The sequence below is a fragment of the Saccoglossus kowalevskii genome, chromosome 9, assembly GCF_978046115.1.
Source record: "Saccoglossus kowalevskii chromosome 9, keSacKowa6.1, whole genome shotgun sequence".
NCBI classification, from domain to species: Eukaryota; Metazoa; Hemichordata; class Enteropneusta; family Harrimaniidae; genus Saccoglossus; species Saccoglossus kowalevskii.
This window is the reverse complement of record NC_140649.1, coordinates 9,653,427-9,674,949: the sequence shown is the minus strand read 5'-3', so window position 1 is coordinate 9,674,949 and position 21,523 is coordinate 9,653,427. Positions and strand designations below refer to the sequence as shown.

Sequence of the window (21,523 nt, the reverse complement as noted above, 5' to 3'; positions counted from 1 at the left end):
ACTGTCACCGCCATATTGGTCCAAACACCAAAACATCAACATTGCCAACTTAGTAGCTGACTGGTTTATTATGCATGTTCGAAATCGTTACATCATTAGAACTGATTAGTTCAAACAACTTTCACGAGGGTGCGTCGTCCAGCCATTTCATACTGTGTAAATACATAACTTTGCCATTTATTATATAGATATGTATAAGATTGAATAAAATAAATTAAAAAGCAATCGCATCGTGATATCCTATTTACATTCAAAAAGTCCCCACTATTAGTCTCCCTGTTGGATTGAGGTTGGATTGATCCAACTTGTTCTAATCGCTTCAACGATCTGCAAGCACACTTGGCTGGCAATGTTGCTGTTTTGGTGTTCGGAACAATATGGCGGTGACAGTGAATACACTATATATTGTGAAAGCATGCCAAATATATGTGTTTTATGATATAATTAAATGACAGTGGTTAACATCATGGATAAAATTATTGTTGATTCTGATCTACAGACAATATAACCAATAACCATTGTACATAAACTTGTATGCTTTAAAATTAAAATTAAATTTAGCTAAATTATTTCCCCTGATTGGCTACTTGAATGTCTAAAAGAAAGTACTTTGGTATCCAACCTAGTTTTTTGAACATAAATCTCAACCAGTTGTATTTTGGTCAATTTTCAATTCAATTCTGAGTATGGCAATTGTCATTGAAAGTCATTGTTTTAATGAAAATAAGTTTAGAAAAACCCCGCTTTTATGTGCTTTTTGTCATTTATATGATAGAACTTTTTCCTTATCAAATTATCAAGAATTTGTAGAGGCTGAGCATTCTGCATATTTACAAGTTAGCCATGGTTATCATCCCCAGTGTAATAGAGCAAATACGATAAATGCATAAAAATAAATCACACATGTAATTACATCTACTGGTATTTCCATTCACATATTGAGATGATTAATGGAATGACATATAAAACAATGACTGTAAGCATATAACTGTAATTTGTGCCGATTATCAAATAAACCTCAAACACAAATTTAAAATCAACATGATATATACAGATGATAAACAACCATACCAGACATATTCTAAGCAAAGGCAAGAAACAGGATTGCAACGGAACACTCGACATCTCCCACGAGTAGTATTCCTTTTGAACACTGAGACATATGGGTAAAACGAACATTGTCTAGATTTTCACAAACACATATTAAAGTAGACTGGGAGAAAAACTCTCACTCTCACAAATCATATAAAGATTACACATATACACTCCAATTTATTTCTGTATGTATTAAATTTCATTACAATTTATTTCTTATGAGTTTCTGATGCGCAGTGTATCACGTAGATGTACTCCACCTGGAATTGTCATTTTCTGAATAGACATACAAAGCCTGGTTTTACTAATGCAATACTTTACTCAGTACTGTTCAAGGCAAAGGTAGTCAACCATACAAAGCATATTCCACCTATTTATGCCACACTCTCATACATGTGTCCCCTTTTAAGAAGTAGCTTTTTGTGCTTTGAATTCAGAGTCTACCTAAGTGCAAATTTCAATGCCATTTTAGGTGGTTGGTATTTTCTTTTTACTGTATCCATAGGTGGTAATGTTAAGTTGTTTACTTAAAACCAAGTTGGTGGTAGTGAACAGTGAATGCCCTGGTTCTCTATACCATCTTTTTAATGCGCTAATTGAAAATACAAAATGTACTTACCGTGCACTTTGCTACCAAGACCTTATTCTATATTTGAGACTAGACAGACTATACAATTATATTTCTATCACATGACATTATGAGAATTTAATGTGGTATAAACAAGCAGCTGGAGAGCTTAGGGCAGTTGGCTATGATTAAAACTTATAGGAAGATTTTTTATTGACTTTTATCAAATGGCTTAATTTTATGCTCACAAAATCCAGATAAAGGTAGATCTGTCAAACATCCATGAAAATGGCGATTTTTGAGCTATTTACTAATGATTATAGTAGTACATTGTAACAAGTCATTGTCAATGACACGTCCCCGTTCCGTTCATATTTGAGTGACATATACATTCAAAGCAGATCATGACCGAAATGCACATGCATATGTACAACACATTGTACTAAATTTGAACAAAATCCATCCATGCATGACTGAGATCCGGTTCCGTAATTGTGAAAATACGTGATTTTGATGCATTTTCGGCCTTAAAATGGCCATCATTCAGCTATTGTTAAGCGGATCATGAAACTAATGCACATATCTATTTGTGACATGATGTACCATGTGTGTGTGAAGTTTGAACTTGATCAATCCAGACATGTCTCAGATACGGATCCAGAACTGAATTCTTTAAAACAAAATGGCCGCCAGTCAGCCATTTCGAACTTGATCCGAAAAAAAAAAATGACGTGCATCAAGGTCCTATTATGTTTAATGTATGTACCAAATTTGAACAAAATCCGTCCATGCATAACTGAGATCCGGGTCCGGAATGGTGAAAATGTGCGATTTCAATGCATTTTCGGCCTTAAAGCGGCCGCCATTTGGCTATCGTTAATGAGATCATGAAACAAATGCACATACATATTTATGACATGATGTACCTTGTGTGTGTGAAGTTTGAACTTGATCAATCCAGGCATGTCTCAGATACTGATCAAGAACTGAATTCTTTAAAACAAAATGGCCGCCAAACCCGATCAAAAAAAAAAAAAGACGTGCATCAAGGTCCTATTATGCTTAATTCGGAAATATTTGGAAATTCTGCTGAATACTATTTAATTTTTATGAAATAATGCTTCAACATATTAGTGTTTAGTATGTTAGCTGATAATAGCGACAATTTCAGTAATACAGAATAATGAATTGTTGCTATACAGTCAAAATTATGTTAGTGACTACCTTTGAGCAAATAAAATGCAATTTACATGTATTGTGACCCTTATAATTTATACAAAAAACACCTATCTAATGTAACTAGTGACTGCACTTTGGGCACCAGTTTGGTGAAATATATTTTTGTTTTTATGAAATCAAATACTTTTTTTTGCCCTAGGTCTGCTAATTTTTGTTAATTAATAAAAGGAAAAAGAAAAGATGTTTTGCCTAAACATAATTTTGGTTCTAAAAATACAGCTCAACACATTGCCTGGTGAAATCCTCCATGAATATCCAAAATGAATGAGAAAAACGGCATCAGCAGATGCGTTATATAACCCATGACATGTTTCCAAATATCGCTGAATTCAAAAACCAAACCACACTGTTATATGATGACAGAGTGCATGGTAACTAATTCTAACCGACTGGCTCATCCAGCAAACTGAAATTTATTATTGCAGCAAGTGCAGGATCAGTATTTAAGGGAAACATTGAGTAATTAATATTGAAAACAAGAGTACAATGACACTTATAATATAGTTCATACTTGATAATTAAAAGCTATCAACCGTAAAAATCAAATTAATAATTGTCTATGTTTGACACATGGGGGCAGCATGCATCTCGAGGTGAGACACATAGTGGCTGCGAATAGAAATGTTTGAAGCCATCCAATTTGCACCTTTGAGACAGAGGTCTCTGTGTTTTTTTCACTGCTAGGAAAAAGAGCTGACATTATCCAATGTGAATCTAACCCCGATAGATAACATCACACACCTAGCATCTTTCACGGATGACATTTGCTGATATCTTATTACTTTTTGTTTTATCTCTTCACTTTATCTCTGCAGAAACCGTACGAATCATTACCGTTGTTATACGACATTCAGAATTCTTTTTATTGTGATTACAGTTTTGCAAATGCACCCGAGACGGGGGATGTATAATGCAATCACCTACGGCTCGTTTGTCTTCACCTGCGTCCTTCCTGAAGTCATGTGACATTTGGTACGGAATGTGAAGAAAACGCAAATTGATGGAACCAATTAACCTATTAATCTGATCAAATTGCTTAATACACCCGATTTAAGTGGTCAAGATGAAAGAAACACAAATGACTCTGCAATGATGGTTTATTTTGACATATCGATATTTTGGCAATATGCTTATAACTACTTAAAATGAATTGCATCGGTCTCAACAATGATTCAACTACCAGATCATTAGGCATATATTGTGATTTATTATCGCAGTACTTCTTCTATTTGATTTGATAGATCTGCTGAATTTTACCTCGGTTTATCTCTACCATGTACTCTTCAAACTTGTGTGCTTTTAAATAGAAGAAATACAGCATAGAAATTAGGAGACATCTGAGTACAGCCTTAGGGGGATTAGTGAAGTATAGGTACAGTCCTCAGACAATTATACTCCAGTCCTATGACTTAAGTTTCACATATGCGATGCATATCAATTCACAGTCAAATCATTTAGCATCAGTTATAGCATATATCTAACCAACCATGACATATAGAGAAAGTATTGATATTAAAGTTTGCAATTTTTAAATAATTCATTCTATTCTCCACTCTATTGAACTTATTTAATATAGAAGGAAATACGAAATACGATAGCATGTAATTAAAATTTTGCTGATATTTCATGTATTGCAAATATTAAGGAGAGGATTCCAAATACTCAAATTGGTTATAAAAGAAAAGAGTTGAACAAGTTAAGTTGATTACATTTTCATATACACATTTTGTATCCATGATTATTTGCAAGGTGAAGATTTTTTTTTTCATTGTGGCTAATTTTGAGACTGACAATGAAGAATGCCAGAAGCGTGGCTGCTGGTGACAACATCCGATTTGCACTATGTTGAACAAAATGGTAAAACGATACTACTCTTTCCTGGCAAAAATTGACATTATAGTAAAACAATAGCCAATAAGTAAGTAAAAAAAAAATATCATTTTTTTTTAGACCAAAATTTATGTCATGTTATTAATTATTTATTATGATTCACATAATAAAGTAACAAAAATACAAGCCATGCATGACATAGTCCCTGTTAGTTATCAAACTTAAGATATATAGTTTTGTTTATAGTAATATAGTTGGAACATAAACATGTCAGACATATGGATCCAGAAGCTTCGCTCGTGAAAGTACGGCCGCAGGATACACCGCATCACTCATGAAAATAACTTCCATACGCAACGAAAGCCACGGGGAGGGTGTAGGGTTCTGTCATAATATCTCGCAATCAGTAATAATATCTCGTAATCAGTAATCTCTCGCAAGCAGTAGTATCTCGCAATCAGTAATATCTCGCAATCAGTAATATCTCGCAATCAGTAATATCTCGCAATCAGTAATATCTCGCAATCAGTAATATCTCGTAATCAGTAATATCTCGTAATCAGTAATATGTCGCAATCAGTAATATCTCATAATCAGTAATATCTCATAATCAGTAATATTTCGCAATCAGTAATATCTCATAATTAGTAATATCTCGTAATCAGTAATATCTCGCAATCAGTAATCTCGCAATAAGTAATATCTCGCAATCAGTAATATCTCGTAATCAGTAATATCTCGTAATCAGTAATATCTCATAATCAGTAATATCTCGTAATAAGTAATCTTTCTAGTCAGTAGTATTTCGCAATCAGTAATATCTCATAATTAGTAATATCTCATAATTAGTAATATCTCGTTATCAGTAATATCTCGCAATCAGTAATATCTCGTAATCAGTAATATCTCGCAATCAGTAATATCTCGTAATTAGTAATATCTCTCAATGCGTAATATCTCGCAATCATTAATATCTTGTAATCAGTAATACCTCACAATCAGTAATATTTCATAATCATGACGAACACTATTAACAACTATGAAAACATTGGTCAACCAAAATAAGAACAAGTATTTACATTCCCAGTTTTGAATGTAGTTACAGAATCACAATTATTTTCTCATAGTAATTTCTATTTTGATGATAACAATTTCAAACCTTTGAAATTTTTCAAGAATTTATTCTTTAATTGAAGTGGCATAGTCATGCAGTCGTGCAATGCAAGTTCAAATTTTGTGTTTTTTACAAAAGCCTTGTATATGTCGTATGTGACCCACATCAAACTTGATGCCGCCCGCTATAAGTATTTTAGAACAAGGAAATAATTGTGCAATGAAGTGAACACATTAACTCTTTGTCCTTTGAACTTTTGAACATCCACATCAATTTTTGTCACCAATCACATGCTAAACCTGCATAATTGACTCAATATTTTTATATAAATGCAGTTAGCCAATGGGTGATTATAAATATTTATAGTGTTCACGGGGGTTAGGAGATTCAAATCAAAATTTTATTCCGACTTTCAAAGTTCGTAGTATAAAGAAATTGAAAACAAATTGTTAGCAGGCACATTTTTTTAGAAAAGGATTAATTTTGCTTTGTTCCTGCATTCGATTTGTTCCTGCATGTCAGTTAAAAATGTCAGAATTTAAGAAAAACATGAAAAAAAAATGTTCATTGTAGAACAAAATGAAACACAAATTGAATTTAAATTTAAATACATGTAAATAGCAGCATAACATATTTTTGTTATGGGCTATTATTATCTTTCTTTTTTGCACCAGTTTTAACAGTAAAAATATTTTACATGTATGTTATAAAACAAATTATTCTTGATATCATCAATATTACAAATTCACCTTCACAAATTGAGAATTGACCAACTTTTCAATGAAATTATATTTCACCATTATTATGTGCAATGGGAATTTCTCTCCTGTGGTACGTACAAATGATTGACTGTAATCTGTATGAGCAACCATTCGGGTCATAGACAGTGTAAGATAACTGGAATATTTTGGTATGTTTTACTGACATACACATGTATATACACCGTCATTTACTTGCATGGCGCTGAGAAAACATCATTATTTCAGAATCAGCTCACACACTATATGATGTTAACAAACATAAATCCCACCCAATCCACCCTATGCATTAAACCATCATACAATCCTTGTAACAATATTTAGAATATCATATATTGAAGGCCTCTATTTATTTTGACATGCTTCTGTACACACAACGGCATTGAACTTGTTCTTTAAACAGTGTAATGAAGGTCAAATTGTTGTTATTATGTTCCCAAATGACTGGTAGATCAACAGAAATGAATCTTTGAACAAGTCTCTAATCCACATTGGTGCTTTAAGTACGTCAATATTTAGATGAAGAATCTGCTAGGAAATATTTTATGGACAAGGTTTAATGATCGTAGACCACAATTATATGCAACCTAATATTACCTTCACAGCATGGGTGTACAGAAGGATAATATATCAAGTTTTTTTCCCCAAACTTTTAGTTTATCATTCTACATCTTACAGAAGTAACTGAATTTAACTGAACAGTAATCACAATGTGTTTAATAGAAACAATTCTATATATATATGTTCCTTTAGAAAAAAGTACTATTGGCCTAATAAAATAAATACTGTGTTTTCTGTAATTATACCTACCCATTATTTGGGGGAAAAATAAAATTATTAATTTCAATGCAAATTAGCTATGGTCATTCCATTAATGTTGTATTTTTTTTGATTTCTATGCAATAAATGCATTGCACAATACCCGGTATATTCTAAAGGGAAGGATAGGTAAAGTAAAAAAAAAACAAGTTTTGATTATTCACAATGGTCTGCATGGCTTCAAGTAACTGATGGACTACCAAATATTATTTTCCCTTTTCTTTATCAAGGCATTTATAAAAATAAAATTATGGCTGTTTAGTCCAAAATTAACAAAGAAATTCTAGAATAATACCAAAAATGAGCAAATTGTTGAACTAAAATTGCAGTGTTAAAAATAATGGTGCTCACAGAGTTTATGGACACAGTTACCCAAGAATACATGTGTAAATTTTAAACCACTGATATTTTGACATTGCTATTTTGATGACTAAAAGTTCCAAGAAAAAAAAGGGAATAAAAATTGGAGGTTAAAGTCAATTTTATTTCTATATTGGTGGCCATTTTTTGATTGAAAATTGTGCTCAAAATAGTGATCAGATTATCTTTTAGAGTGGAGAGGTTAAATTTGATAAAATCGCCTTTATGATATAGGTATGATATAAGGAATACTGTATTTGGTCTATTAGAATCACATCTCTGATAGAAGAGCATGTAAGCCAACAATTAAATTTATTTGTTTATTCAATTATGGTCATGAGAATTGTCACCATAGACACACCCAAATTTGGTATTTTTTTTTTTTCAAAGTGTACCCAGGCACATTCGTCAAATTCAAGCCCTGAAACACAGGAAACACTACATGTACATACAAGTATAATATACTGACTATTCAGCAATTGACTTTGCCACATTTTGATGGGTTACAATCATTTTAAGAACAGAACGTACTTTATATGCAAGTCTACATGTATGATGTAGTGATTCATAGTCGGAATGAGGCACACAGCTGTTAACTGTGTGAAGTAAAAAGTAAGAACAGGCACTTACAGTTGATAAATGTACCATCAAACTATTGCTTAAAACTAAGATTAAATGAACAGAATACAAAATACCAGTCTTTATCAACAAAGATTGTAACTGAATTATTAGTATACATGTACTGGTAATGTTAAAAATGTTCATCAAACACTTTTTACCCAAAAAATACTACTAACATCTTGTCACTGTCAGGTTTGCATTACTGTTGAATGTTCAAGTACAATTTTATAACAATATCTGAATATTTTTCTCCACAAGTCGCATCCTCTAGCAACAAAAGTGCTTCTGTGACATAAATAGGTGTAATGCGTTTACAGCTCCAATATTCCTTTGTTATGTGAATAATAAAGATTTTTGAGAGATATATACTATATTCTACAATGAGAAAAGACTACACACCCAAACAGAGCTGACTATGACATTGCTACAACCCCCTCCCCCTTACATCATTTTGACACTTCACCACTCGCAAAGGTTTTTCGAAACAGTGTATACACTGTACTGCTAAATCTAGGTAACTCCACACCTAAAAATGTTCTAAAACAAATTACCACAAAATCACACACATTTACATGTTTGGCAGTGTATACACACAGACAAAAATTGTGAAAAGTACACACAGAGTAAAACACTAGAAGAAAGTTTGAAAGTGACACAACTTCGAACCATAAAAAAGAAATGAATTCACACCTCAGCCACTGAGGGGGTACTTTATAGTCAGTGTGAAAACACCACAAGAAAGGTCATTGAAATGTCATAAAAATGAAAGAAAATACATTTTGCATGTGCATATGCATTTTTCAATAATTCATTTGTTTATTTAGGACCAAATGGACTTAATTTTATATTGGCTACATGTCATGGTAACAATATTGATTATTTTGTGAAAGTTTACTTCTTTTTGGAATGGACAGAATAAATCGTAGTAAGTCATTTATATTTATCGAGTGGAAAGATATTGACCACTTTTTATTGTTTAATCAATATCAATCAAAAATTCACTCAGACACATTAGTAGGCAACTTTGATCAGCAGACCCTGAATCCTGGGATATTAATTACACATTAACTACAATAATCTTCATTGCAGAACTTCATGAGAACATAATGCGTTTCACCAAACGGTAATGAGGCAATGGGCAATTATCCAAAACACAGTTTTCGTCATGGTCAGAAAACACGAGTCATAAAAAAAATCAATCACACATAAAAAGTTTGAAATGTCTGAGACATGAGTCTAGAGGCATAGATGCACTGGCGGATGGAATCCAACTTAGTAATTTATGTTTCTAAACTTTAACAATAATTCATTCTAAACCTTATTGTGAATCCCAAAGTATAAGAATGACAATGCTATAGTCTGTGTAATTAAAAACAGCATGTACCACATGGGAGGCTACTTGTGTAGCTATTGCAATATAAATATAACATATCCTTCTTTAAGATATCTGAAAGGAAGGTAAGAATTTAAGGATCATATCATGTGTGATAATCCTAGTGTTGACAACATAAGGCAGATTAATTTTACTACAGACATCGTAGTTTGATATTCATCTCCCCCAATAAGAAAATATATGTATGTATGTTTTATTTTACCATACCCTTCCCTACCTACCCAACACCTGGCAGGTAAACAGGGATATCATTTCTGATGAAAAAATGAGGTAAAAATCGCAGTGATGATATCACAAGGCAGATTTAACTACTACAAATACAGTAGACTTAAATACACCCTTTCTGGGAGTCAAAAGAGGGGACTGCAAATATATTTTAGAATAATATTTTAAGAGACAACTACACTACTGCCAATGTTCATTCAGTCCATACAGAAAATAGATGTTTCTCATATTTTTTGACCAATGAAATGAAGGCAGAATTGCACAAACTCAAAATCAACTTACATTTCTTGAATGTGTCTCTTCTTTTCATCAAATTCATTTTATCCTCGTGTAATTTCTGGAAAAATCATGGGAAAACAATTTTGTTTTTATTTGGAGTAGTTTATACATGTACACAAGCCTGTCTTTATTATTTGTAAATGTGCCATTATTGAATTGTTGGAACATTTACCAGGTCATCATTAAGTTGTTATCTACCTGGTTATTATGGAGTTCCAGGTCAATATTGACTTGTGACATTTAACAGGTTATCATTAAGTTGTTAGACTAAATACTATTTGTGGTAATACAGTTAAAATACAGTATATTATTGTTGTCTTGCCTGAGCTAATATAATACCACATTTTTAATACTATTTAATGCGTTTGGCATCAGAGAATTATGTACTACTCATTATTCAAATAGTTCTTACCTTTTTCTTGTCATCAGCTTGTTTTTTGAGAGAGTCGAGATCACTGTATGTCTTAAGTTCCTCGTTCATCTGTTTGATTTTGTCTCGTAGCGTTTCTAATTCAGCATTTATTTTGGTTTCCAGTTGTTCTACTTTCTGTAGATCCATATGTAATCGTGTACTCTCTGTAAGAAAAATCATACAAGAGATTACAGCAGGCACCAAAACAAACTGATATTTGTCTATAAATTTCCCCTGCAACATTCCTTCTTATTGGTAAATGCAAGTGATAAATATATAATCCAACAATACTGTAAAAGAGAAATTTTCACTGGGTTTAATTTTAGTTGATTTGATCTAGTAGGCATATTCACTAGGCTTCAAATTCACTGGGTTATAGACTGAGGTAACTGCACAACGCCCTCTGTCTACAGAGTGATGAAACCTGCAAAATTTGTGTGCCATAAAATATTTAAGCGAGAAAACAATTGCCTCATCTCCCCATTTTTGGAAAACAGTTTGACAACAATTTTTTTTGTGAGACCTAAGCAGACATTCATGATTACCAATAGAGTAGCATCAATCCTCAAATACAGCTCAGATTAATACAAAACTCTAGCATTAATTACTTGTGTCTACTAATGTCTACTTAAGAGAATTATTCATGGAATATATAAATGTATCTGTTGTAAATATAGCGTGTTTTCAGAAAAGGGTCATTGCGTAAACTACTTGGAAAAGAATGATACACATGTTTGGAAACTGATGTACTGACTCAACTTTGTAGAGAAACAATCCCTGTATTCCTTAGAAGTTTGTCGCCATGTGTTTGCCGTTTGTGTTTATGTATACTCTAGAGGTATTGATTATAGAGCAATAACCTATATGATAACATCAGATCATACCTGTTGCTAGACCTGAAGCAGTAGCTTGTGATTTCTGCATTTCGTTTTCTTTGAAACTTAAATCCTCTTGCATCCTCGCTAGTTCTTGTGGAGTTGGCATATGTTTAGTCCGACCTAGACTCTGCAATCAAAAAATGTGTCAAGTTAAAAATAATATGCAGTTAGTGAAAGTAAATAAATTTTCCATATCAAATACGGAACTGATACATTTTAGGGTTGACGTTTCAATGAAAAAGGCTAGTCTTTTAATTTGTCAATATTGTCTTCTTTGAGCAACCGCCTCCAAACTGAAATTTCACATGCCTTTTTAAGTGACTGAACAAGAAAATAACTTGCACAATTTTCCTGACCAAATAATCACTGTGATAAATTTAATTGTCATTTCTTATTCAGGTATCAAAAAGGCAGATGACAACAACTGAGACAAAAGAGAAAATAACATATATAAGTCATGAAACACATCATCCAAACTTACTCTGCTGGTGTGTTCTAACAAAGCTAGTATATTCCCTTCGATAGCTGTCTTTCGTTCCTATTTTCAAGAAGAGACAACAAATTATATTAATTTTACAGAAATTTAACATAACGAGTAAACACAACTCTGATTGACACTGATTGCATTAGGATTTTGCATTGATTGCATTGCTGTTGCATATTGATCACATTCTGGTCACATACATAGTTTTTTCGTCTTCTTTTTAACACAGATTCAGTTGAGTCAAAGCATGTACACAAGATCAAAGTTGATATGTCCAGAAAAACAGTCAACAAACAAGCTGCTCTCTGATTGGTTTAAGATTTAGGTGTTAGGGTTGGGTAGCCAATCAGATGTAATCTTTGTAAGTAGCTTTGCAATGACTCGGCATATTTACATCAAACATTTTAGCCACCACAGTGGGAAAACACAGACATCACTGTCTAATTGCTGTTGCATTGTGAGATCATTTCTCTAAATGACCTAATCAAGATTACTCAACAGCCTTTTTGTTACCCAGCATGGTTTGGAAAAAAAAACGCAGGATGACAATATGCAATATTAGTGAAAAAAATAAGATAAATGTGTGACACAAATGTGGAAGTATGTGACAGGTTGAACAAAAACTACACTGAATGTAGCACACACGAAAAAAAAAGGTACACTTACCATTTCTGCTGATTTTGTTTCTTCAAAACTTTCTAAAAATTCTATAATGAAATGAATATGAAGGTAATATAGATCTGCTGGTTGGTCACAATTTTGTCCAAATACAAGCACAAGTTTTATATTACATAAACAGCAACGTATACCGGTAATTTGGCCAGCTCAAATTGCTGAAACTACAGAATGCACAAGCTCTAATTCGCAACAAAATTGTCATTCCATGATTAATTGAAATGTTTGACTACCAAATTTTTAATTTACCACCTACATAAACCACACTATTGACCCCCTCCCATAAAAATATCTGTTTTGACAAATTTAGTCAAATTGAGAATGTCATTAAAGTGCCTGCGAAATGGCTGCTATTTTCACGCCTAACATTATCCATTGATACATAAATATTATTATTTTGTTATGTTTCTAAGCATGAATTATTTTTTTAAGTGGAAAAATGTGTTTTAAACTCAATCTACGGCAACTTTATTTTTGTGTATTTTAAAACGAGGCTCCTCATTAGCTTCTTATTTGCATACAGAAATTCCCCTTGTGACATCAGAAGGGGAAGTCGCATGGCAGCTTGCATTGCTGATACGTGTAAATAAGGCAAATTTCTTCTGCAGTTTTCTCGTCTTTGACTAAATTTTCACTTATGTACTTGTTCGTCGAGGAGGAATGGACCATAATGAACACATAGTATCAATTTTTGTTGCATGGGGTTGAGTTAGATGCGAAATATGTTCGTTCTGGTGTAGCTGATCACTGTGATCGTCAGCGGCGCACGTTTGTACACTGTCGCTGGACAAAATAGAATTTGACGCCGGAATTATCTCGTTATTTAGCAGGTTACTAGGCACGTCACTACACTGTTTTATTTCATCGATCGTCTGAGTAAAACTTTCAAAATTAAAATAAAAGAGAACATATTTTGACATTCTAAACATTAGGCCATAGTGATCACTATAAAATAATTTAAAAAACGACAATACACAGTTACTAAATAAATGACAGCCACGTGGAAATAAATTGAAATTTTGGTGAAATAGGTGAACGCGTCGGATCACAACGAGGGCAAGTGCGTTAAAAGCGGTGTTTAATTGGATAACAAAAATAATCAAGATCGACACACATACAGATAAATTCAGAGTGGATTTGAGTTAGCGTGATCCATGGCGTGATTGGCATAATTATAACATCATATTAAAACTTTATTTGGTGGAAACACATTGACCAAGCCCGGATTCTTATTTCAGAAATTATTATGCAGATCAAGCTGCAAGCATGGAGGTAAAAAAAGAACAGAGGTGTGAATTCGACATTCAACACAAACCACCAAACAATTCAGAAACTTTTAGCCTTCGAAAATGAAAACAATTAGCAGTGTGTACGGGCTGTGTAATTTCCTGTTTGTCCGACGCTTCGTTTTCGTGTCACTGTCAAAATTATTGCTACCTTTTACTTAACAGGGACTAAATGGTCTCTATAAAACAATAATCAGGATCGCAAAAAAAGTCAACTCATTTGAAACACTTGCCGTCTCTCTCTCTCTCTCTCTCTCTCTCTCTCTCTCTCTTCTGAAATCCGCCTCAGTGATCATGGTCCGGAATCTATTTCTTTCAAAAGTATTGCGCCAGGTTTATGTTGTCGGCGTTTCTCTTTAAACCTAGTTTATTTTTCATGGACGAGGACAGTTTTTCCAAAAAAATGAATCTGAGGTTAAGTGGCTTTCGTCCACTGATGTCGCACCTTCGAATCGATTAGAAATGTGTGAATACTTACACTATGACTATATGTTTCACTGCAACTGCCCACAACACAACATCAAAAAACTCTCTCTCTCTCAAAAAAAAAAAGAAAATAGACAAAAAAAGAAAGAAAAAAAACGCCGACTGAAAAATGTATATCGTTTAAAAGTATACTGAATGACCAGTGTTATTACGGCTCAGGGGTATGACTTCCTCTCACATTTTGGCATTTGGTGGCGCACTTTCGGCGAGAGTCGGAAATCCGGAAACAGTCGACCATTTCAGGATAGGTGGGCGTGGCTACAACATGAGAAATATCCCAAATTTACTTGGATACGAGTAATCATTTTCAGCAAAAAAATCAATAACTGCCCATTTCAGTGGAGTACAGATCTAAAATGGGAAACGTGAGGGTGGGCATTGCACAGGCACTTTAAGCTGAATTGATTATGTAGGCAACAGTACAGATATATTTCAGTTTTGAAAATTGACATGAAATCAATAAATCGGAAAGATTATAACCCTCGAGTACATTTTTTATAATGAGTATGAAGGTAAAGTGTATTTTGTTAATGTTAAAGACACGTTAAAGCTGAAGTAAAACAGGAGGATATGACACATTGAGAGGAAGAGGAGGAAGTTGAGAAAAGTCTTACCATTCATGGTTTCTTCTCTCTTTTTCAATTCTTTGTATTTCATATTTCTTTCACCTGACATTTAAAACAAACATACATATAAAGCATTGGTGACAAAGCATAATCTTGTGTTGGGAGTGAATAATACCAGACTTTATAATTGCATGTAAATTTATACAATTACATGTAGAATTTACACCAAAAAGGTGTGTCCTACAGGCATCTATAAATGTACCCACAAATGTAATCTTCTTGTTTGTAAAGAATTGTACACTTGAATTTCAAACTCTCTATATTTATACTTTATACTAGAAAAAGCAATCCTTGGATTTGTGAGTGAAATTTTAATGAACAGCAACAAGTTTTGAAATGGTGGACTGACATTTAGAAGAATTACTTTTCTAGTATTGCCAGTACCAGTGTAGTTGAATCAGATTCATATTTTAGAGCACACTTTTAGAAAAGATCTGAAAACAATAGACGTGTATAAACCACGAAAGATGGACGCTAATGCAATTGAATGTGGACGGTGAACAAATATCATTGACCGACCTTCATGACCTGGAAAATAGTTGGTCAATAAATTAAAGCAGGAGCTGACTGACTATGGTTTATAGTATTTAATTTTAGAAAACAGCTCATTGTTTGTTGCTATTTGACTATATTTGAAAAATTACCCTGCTTTTCAATTTTTTTACATTGTTATTTGAAAAATTACCCTGCTTTTCAATTTTTTTACATTGTTATTTGAAAAATTACCCTGCTTTTCAATTTGTTTACATTGTTATTTACTTGGAGTTTAAATGTGCTAGGGGACATAATAATATACCTCTACTTCCAAGTTTCAATTAAATGACTAACATTTAGTATTAAACAAATGACCTTGCTGTTGGTAGAGCTCCGCTGTAATTGACAAGTGCAGAGGACAGTGGCAGTTACTAGGTGGATATTTTATTTAAGGTAGAGATGCAGGTTGGGGGACTATATTTCTAATTGCCTCTAATTACTGTAATTACATGAGTAAAATATACTTTTTACCCATCAAGTTATATATCATTGGGAAGAGTTTTAGCTAAACTTTTGAGTTTTATGGTTTACAATAATGTACTATGATACCATATTAAGTGATGTTGATTTTGGGTTAAAATCATGCATTTTAGGTGAAAGTGCACTTAAAACTATTTAACTTTTGAATGCATACCCAGATTTTGATTTAAAAACATTTTTTTAAAACTTCTGTTTACTCGGAGCATAATGGCTTATTTATTAGTGTTTCCCTTGAAAAGTTTTTACACAGTGCTCTTTGAAACATTCACATTTTATAAATCATTCACAGATAACAGAGCCGCTAATTGGCCGCTCTATTGTTTCTGTTCCAGTGAAGACAGTGAAAAAGTAGTCCCATTACAACAGTGTTTGTAAATATTTGTATGTGTAACAATTATGGGTTAAGAAATAAAATTAATATTATTTGCAGCTATTATGGGTAACTTTACATACCTTGATGTTCTTCTAAATCCATCTCGAGGTGTTGAATTTCTTCGGTTATATTATTAATCTGCTCTTTCAACTCTTGAATTCTAAGCAATAAGAATATGAAGGTATTAACAAATGCTGTCACTTCCATACAAATGCAATACTTAGTTTAGAATAGGAAAATATAGGGTATTTTTTGCTCCAGTGCAGCTTGTATTGCTCCACATCTAATAGCTGAAACTCGTGAACTGTTTTAACAATCATAGGATTCATGTCTGACTGAATATAATACGACTTTTTCATCCCTTACCACTGAACACAATTTTGAGATGAAGAAATAATATAACTATAAAATACAAACCCCAAAATGCAATTTTTTCCCCATTTTCCATTTTCCTGAAAAATTTGTTTGGTGATATTTTTTCAAACTTTTGTAAGCGAATAATCTTTCATTTGGTCCATATCTCCATAACATGGTGGCTATCGACAATGACTAAATTTTGTTAAATGTTGATTATGTATGTACCTTCATTTCTTCCTAATGCACAAACATGCATATCCAGTCAGTATCAGTACCGTAACATATATTCAATGGAAATTGAATGGCATGTAAAATGCAGTATCAAATCAAATAGCCAGCAGTTACTCAAGTTTCAGTGAAACAAAAAAATTAATTGATGTGCATATATACTAGAGCTCTATACCAAACTTTGAGCAAAATCTGTCACAGCTTTTGTGAGAAATGATGACGAATGTAAAGTTGGATGTGCTTAATAACAACAGTTTTAAGATTACGTGTAAACAGGAACTAAAAATCAACTTACTGTCTTTCCATACTGGCTATTTCTTGATTATCTTCTTTGACTTGTTTTAATAATCTTTCTCTTTCTTCAGCAGGTGATCCTTTTTGTTGTTCTTCGTCCACTATACTTGCTTTCTTGGCTTCTAGTTCATGTAATTGTTCATACAATCTAACAGCTTCCTGTTTTACTTGTGAGGTCGATAGTTCCTATGAATCAAGGGATTCAATTTAGACTGAATTCATGCAATGCTTTTCTTCTGACAACCCACTGACTGAGGCAATGCTTTTATTCTGACAACCCCCACCTTTATTAAAGTATAATTAAATAATTTAAAATGTTTGAAATGATTTTTAAAGTTACATTCCCACTTGATCTGAGTCCTGTAAGCATTATATAGCCTTATATTGTGTATAATTCATGAGAAATTCTATCCAAATAAAATCAAGTTCGAAATTCTACTGAGATAAATTGCCATCAGTTAAAACAATGTTTGAGATTAGACAAGAGGACCTTCAGTACAGGATAGCTTCAGCGCTCCAATATTTCAGGATTTGTTGCCATACCAACTGATTTTATCATTTTTCATGGTGATCACATAGTGAGAGGTGTTCTGCATATTACACAAAATATCATTTGATTATCTTCTTCATTTATTTATTAATGTTTTACAGGTGACAGTTACTGACACTGAACATCATAGTTGTCTTTCCTTACTGTTTTTGATATGCAAATTGCAAACACAAACAGTCACAGTACATATACATATAGCACATTATGCCACTAAAACACCATCCCACGTTTTTAAATACTTGTCAGGGCTATGTGACCGTCTTCCAAGCATATTGGAATTGCAGACAATTTAACACACTATCCCGACATCAACCAGTTCAAAACAAGAGCATTATAATATAGATTTGCATTGTTTGGTGAACTTAATGAAAACACACAATACCTGGTATGATTCTAATAAGAACTTGCATTCAACCTCAGTAAAATACATAATGAGGAGTAATGTAATTGGGAAAAATGTGTAAACATGTAGGCAACAGGAACACATCCAAGATGACAGAATGTTAAATTGCCAAAGAGAATGAACCGTAATAAAACTTATTGAACAGGATCTGCCAGGAAATGAGGTGTTGGCCAAATAAAAAGACCATAGCAGATGGAGATGTGGAATGGAAATTATCTTACAAAAAACCCTTCATGCTTGAAACGAGGCAAGATTTTTAACCAATACCCTAGTAGTTACAGTGTTAAATGCTTTAGGTGGAATTAAGTTTCACTAAAAAGACATTTTTGCTGTTTTGTATGAAGTTTAATTTTTTAGTGATTTTTGATGAGTTGAATGTAAAATACAGGGAAAAAAAAAGTATTTTCACTGGATTTAAATTTCATTGATTCATCTGTCTAGTGAAAATAAGGTACTTTTCAGTAAAACAAAGAACTTACATCTTCTAGATTGTCTCTTTTGGTATTCAAGGCATCTAATTCCTGTTGTTTGGCTTCAAGATCTCTCAACAAAGTTTCATTTGTAACTTTAAGCTGCATGTATTTGTTTTTCATTGTAGGACTCTGTAGAGAAAAGTGTAACATCAACAACTCATCTGCTATTTCAGATTGATTGTAAGCATCACAGTCGGTTGTGCAGTACATGTATTTTACACTTGTTGTATATGATGCAAAACCACAATGTACGACTGTGAAGATTTAACATCATCAAAATTCAACTTGCCTAATTTTTTTTCTACAATCAAACCATGCCATTCATAGATGACTGACAAGCTCTTGTGAGTACCGTAACACGAGTGATTACGGGAGTTATTTAAATAAAAATCGCTTCAAAATAGTCTTAATTGCAAGATTATCAGCTCTCATGGACTTTGATTTGCAAGCGATAAGGGAGTAGAGACTAGACCAGTCTTTTCAAACAGCATATTATTTCAAAGCTTTTGACCAAGACCTGTTAACAATGAACAATTATATCCAATTGAACCAAAATTAAGAAATTATAGAAAAATATATAAAATTTTATACTAGAGCCTGATAGAAATAACCAACTCACCATATCATCCACAAGACTATGGCTATACTAGAGCCTGATAGAAATAACCAACTCACCATATCATCCACAAGACTATGGCTATACTAGAGCCTGATAGAAATAACCAACTCACCATATCATCCACAAGACTATGGCTATACTAGAGCCTGATAAAAATAACCAATTCACCATATCATCCACAAGACTATGGCTATACTAGAGCCTGATAGAAATAACCAACTCACCATATCATCCACAAGACTATGGCTATACTAGAGCCTGATAGAAATAACCAACTCACCATATCATCCACAAGACTATGGCTATACTAGAGCCTGATAGAAATAACCAACTCACCATATCATCCACAAGACTATGGCTATACTAGAGCCTGATAGAAATAACCAACTCACCATATCATCCACAAGACTATGGCTATACTAGAGCCTGATAGAAATAACCAACTCAACATATCATCCACAAGACTATGGCTATACTAGAGCCTGATAGAAATAACCAACTCACCATATCATCCACAAGACTATGGCTATACTAGAGCCTGATAGAAATAACCAACTCACCATATCATCCACAAGACTATGGCTATACTAGAGCCTGATAGAAATAACCAACTCACCACATCATCCACAAGACTATGGCTATACTAGAGCCTGATAGAAATAACCAACTCACCATATCATCCACAAGACTATGGCTATACTAGAGCCTGATAGAAATAACCAACTCACCATATCATCCACAAGACTATGGCTATACTAGAGCCTGATAGAAATAACCAACTCACCATATCATCCACAAGACTATGGCTATACTAGAGCCTGATAGAAATAACCAACTCACCATATCATCCACAAGACTATGGCTATACTAGAGCCTGATAGAAATAACCAACTCACCATATCATCCACAAGACTATGGCTATACTAGAGCCTGATAGAAATAACCAACTCACCATATCATCCATAAGACTATGGCTATACTAGAGCCTGATAAAAATAACCAATTCACCATATCATCCACAAGACTATGGCTATACTAGAGCCTGATAGAAATAACCAACTCACCATATCATCCATAAGACTATGGCTATACTAGAGCCTGATAGAAATAACCAACTCACCATATCATCCACAAGACTATGGCTATACTAGAGCCTGATAGAAATAACCAACTCACCATATCATCCATAAGACTATGGCTATACTAGAGCCTGATAGAAATAACCAACTCACCATATCATCCACAAGACTATGGCTATACTAGAGCCTGATAGAAATAACCAACTCACCATATCATCCACAAGACTATGGCTATACTAGAGCCTGATAGAAATAACCAACTCACCATATCATCCACAAGACTATGGCTATACTAGAGCCTGATAGAAATAACCAACTCACCATATCATCCAAAAGACTATGGCTATACTAGAGCCTGATAGAAATAACCAACTCACCACATCATCCACAAGACTATGGCTATACTAGAGCCTGATAGAAATAACCAACTCACCATATCATCCACAAGACTATGGCTATACTAGAGCCTGATAGAAATAACCAACTCACCATATCATCCACAAGACTATGGCTATACTAGAGCCTGATAGAAATAACCAACTCACCATATCATCCACAAGACTATGGCTATACTAGAGCCTGATAGAAATAACCAACTCACCACATCATCCACAAGACTATGGCTATACTAGAGCCTGATAGAAATAACCAACTCACCATATCATCCACAAGACTATGGCTATACTAGAGCCTGATAGAAATAACCAACTCACCATATCATCCACAAGACTATGGCTATACTAGAGCCTGATAGAAATAACCAACTCACCATATCATCCACAAGACTATGGCTATACTAGAGCCTGATAGAAATAACCAACTCACCATATCATCCACAAGACTATGGCTATACTAGAGCCTGATAGAAATAACCAACTCACCATATCATCCACAAGACTATGGCTATACTAGAGCCTGATAGAAATAACCAACTCACCATATCATCCATAAGACTATGGCTATACTAGAGCCTGATAAAAATAAC

General features: G+C 33.5%; 1 protein-coding gene across 1 annotated transcript in view; it reads right to left on the bottom strand.

The window, feature by feature from the left end:
* The window catches only part of LOC100378652 (intraflagellar transport protein 74 homolog), a 46,596-nt gene that overhangs the window by 13,347 nt on the left and 11,726 nt on the right, over positions 1-21,523 (bottom strand). Inside the window, exons 10-18 of the mRNA XM_006812199.3 lie at positions 18,847-18,969; positions 17,416-17,600; positions 16,616-16,695; positions 15,137-15,190; positions 12,742-12,782; positions 12,073-12,129; positions 11,598-11,718; positions 10,714-10,877; positions 10,305-10,359 (exon numbers count right to left, since the gene is read on the bottom strand). Coding sequence (XP_006812262.1) covers positions 10,305-10,359; positions 10,714-10,877; positions 11,598-11,718; positions 12,073-12,129; positions 12,742-12,782; positions 15,137-15,190; positions 16,616-16,695; positions 17,416-17,600; positions 18,847-18,969 — 880 coding nt within the window. The remainder of the gene's footprint in view (positions 1-10,304; positions 10,360-10,713; positions 10,878-11,597; positions 11,719-12,072; positions 12,130-12,741; positions 12,783-15,136; positions 15,191-16,615; positions 16,696-17,415; positions 17,601-18,846; positions 18,970-21,523) is intronic.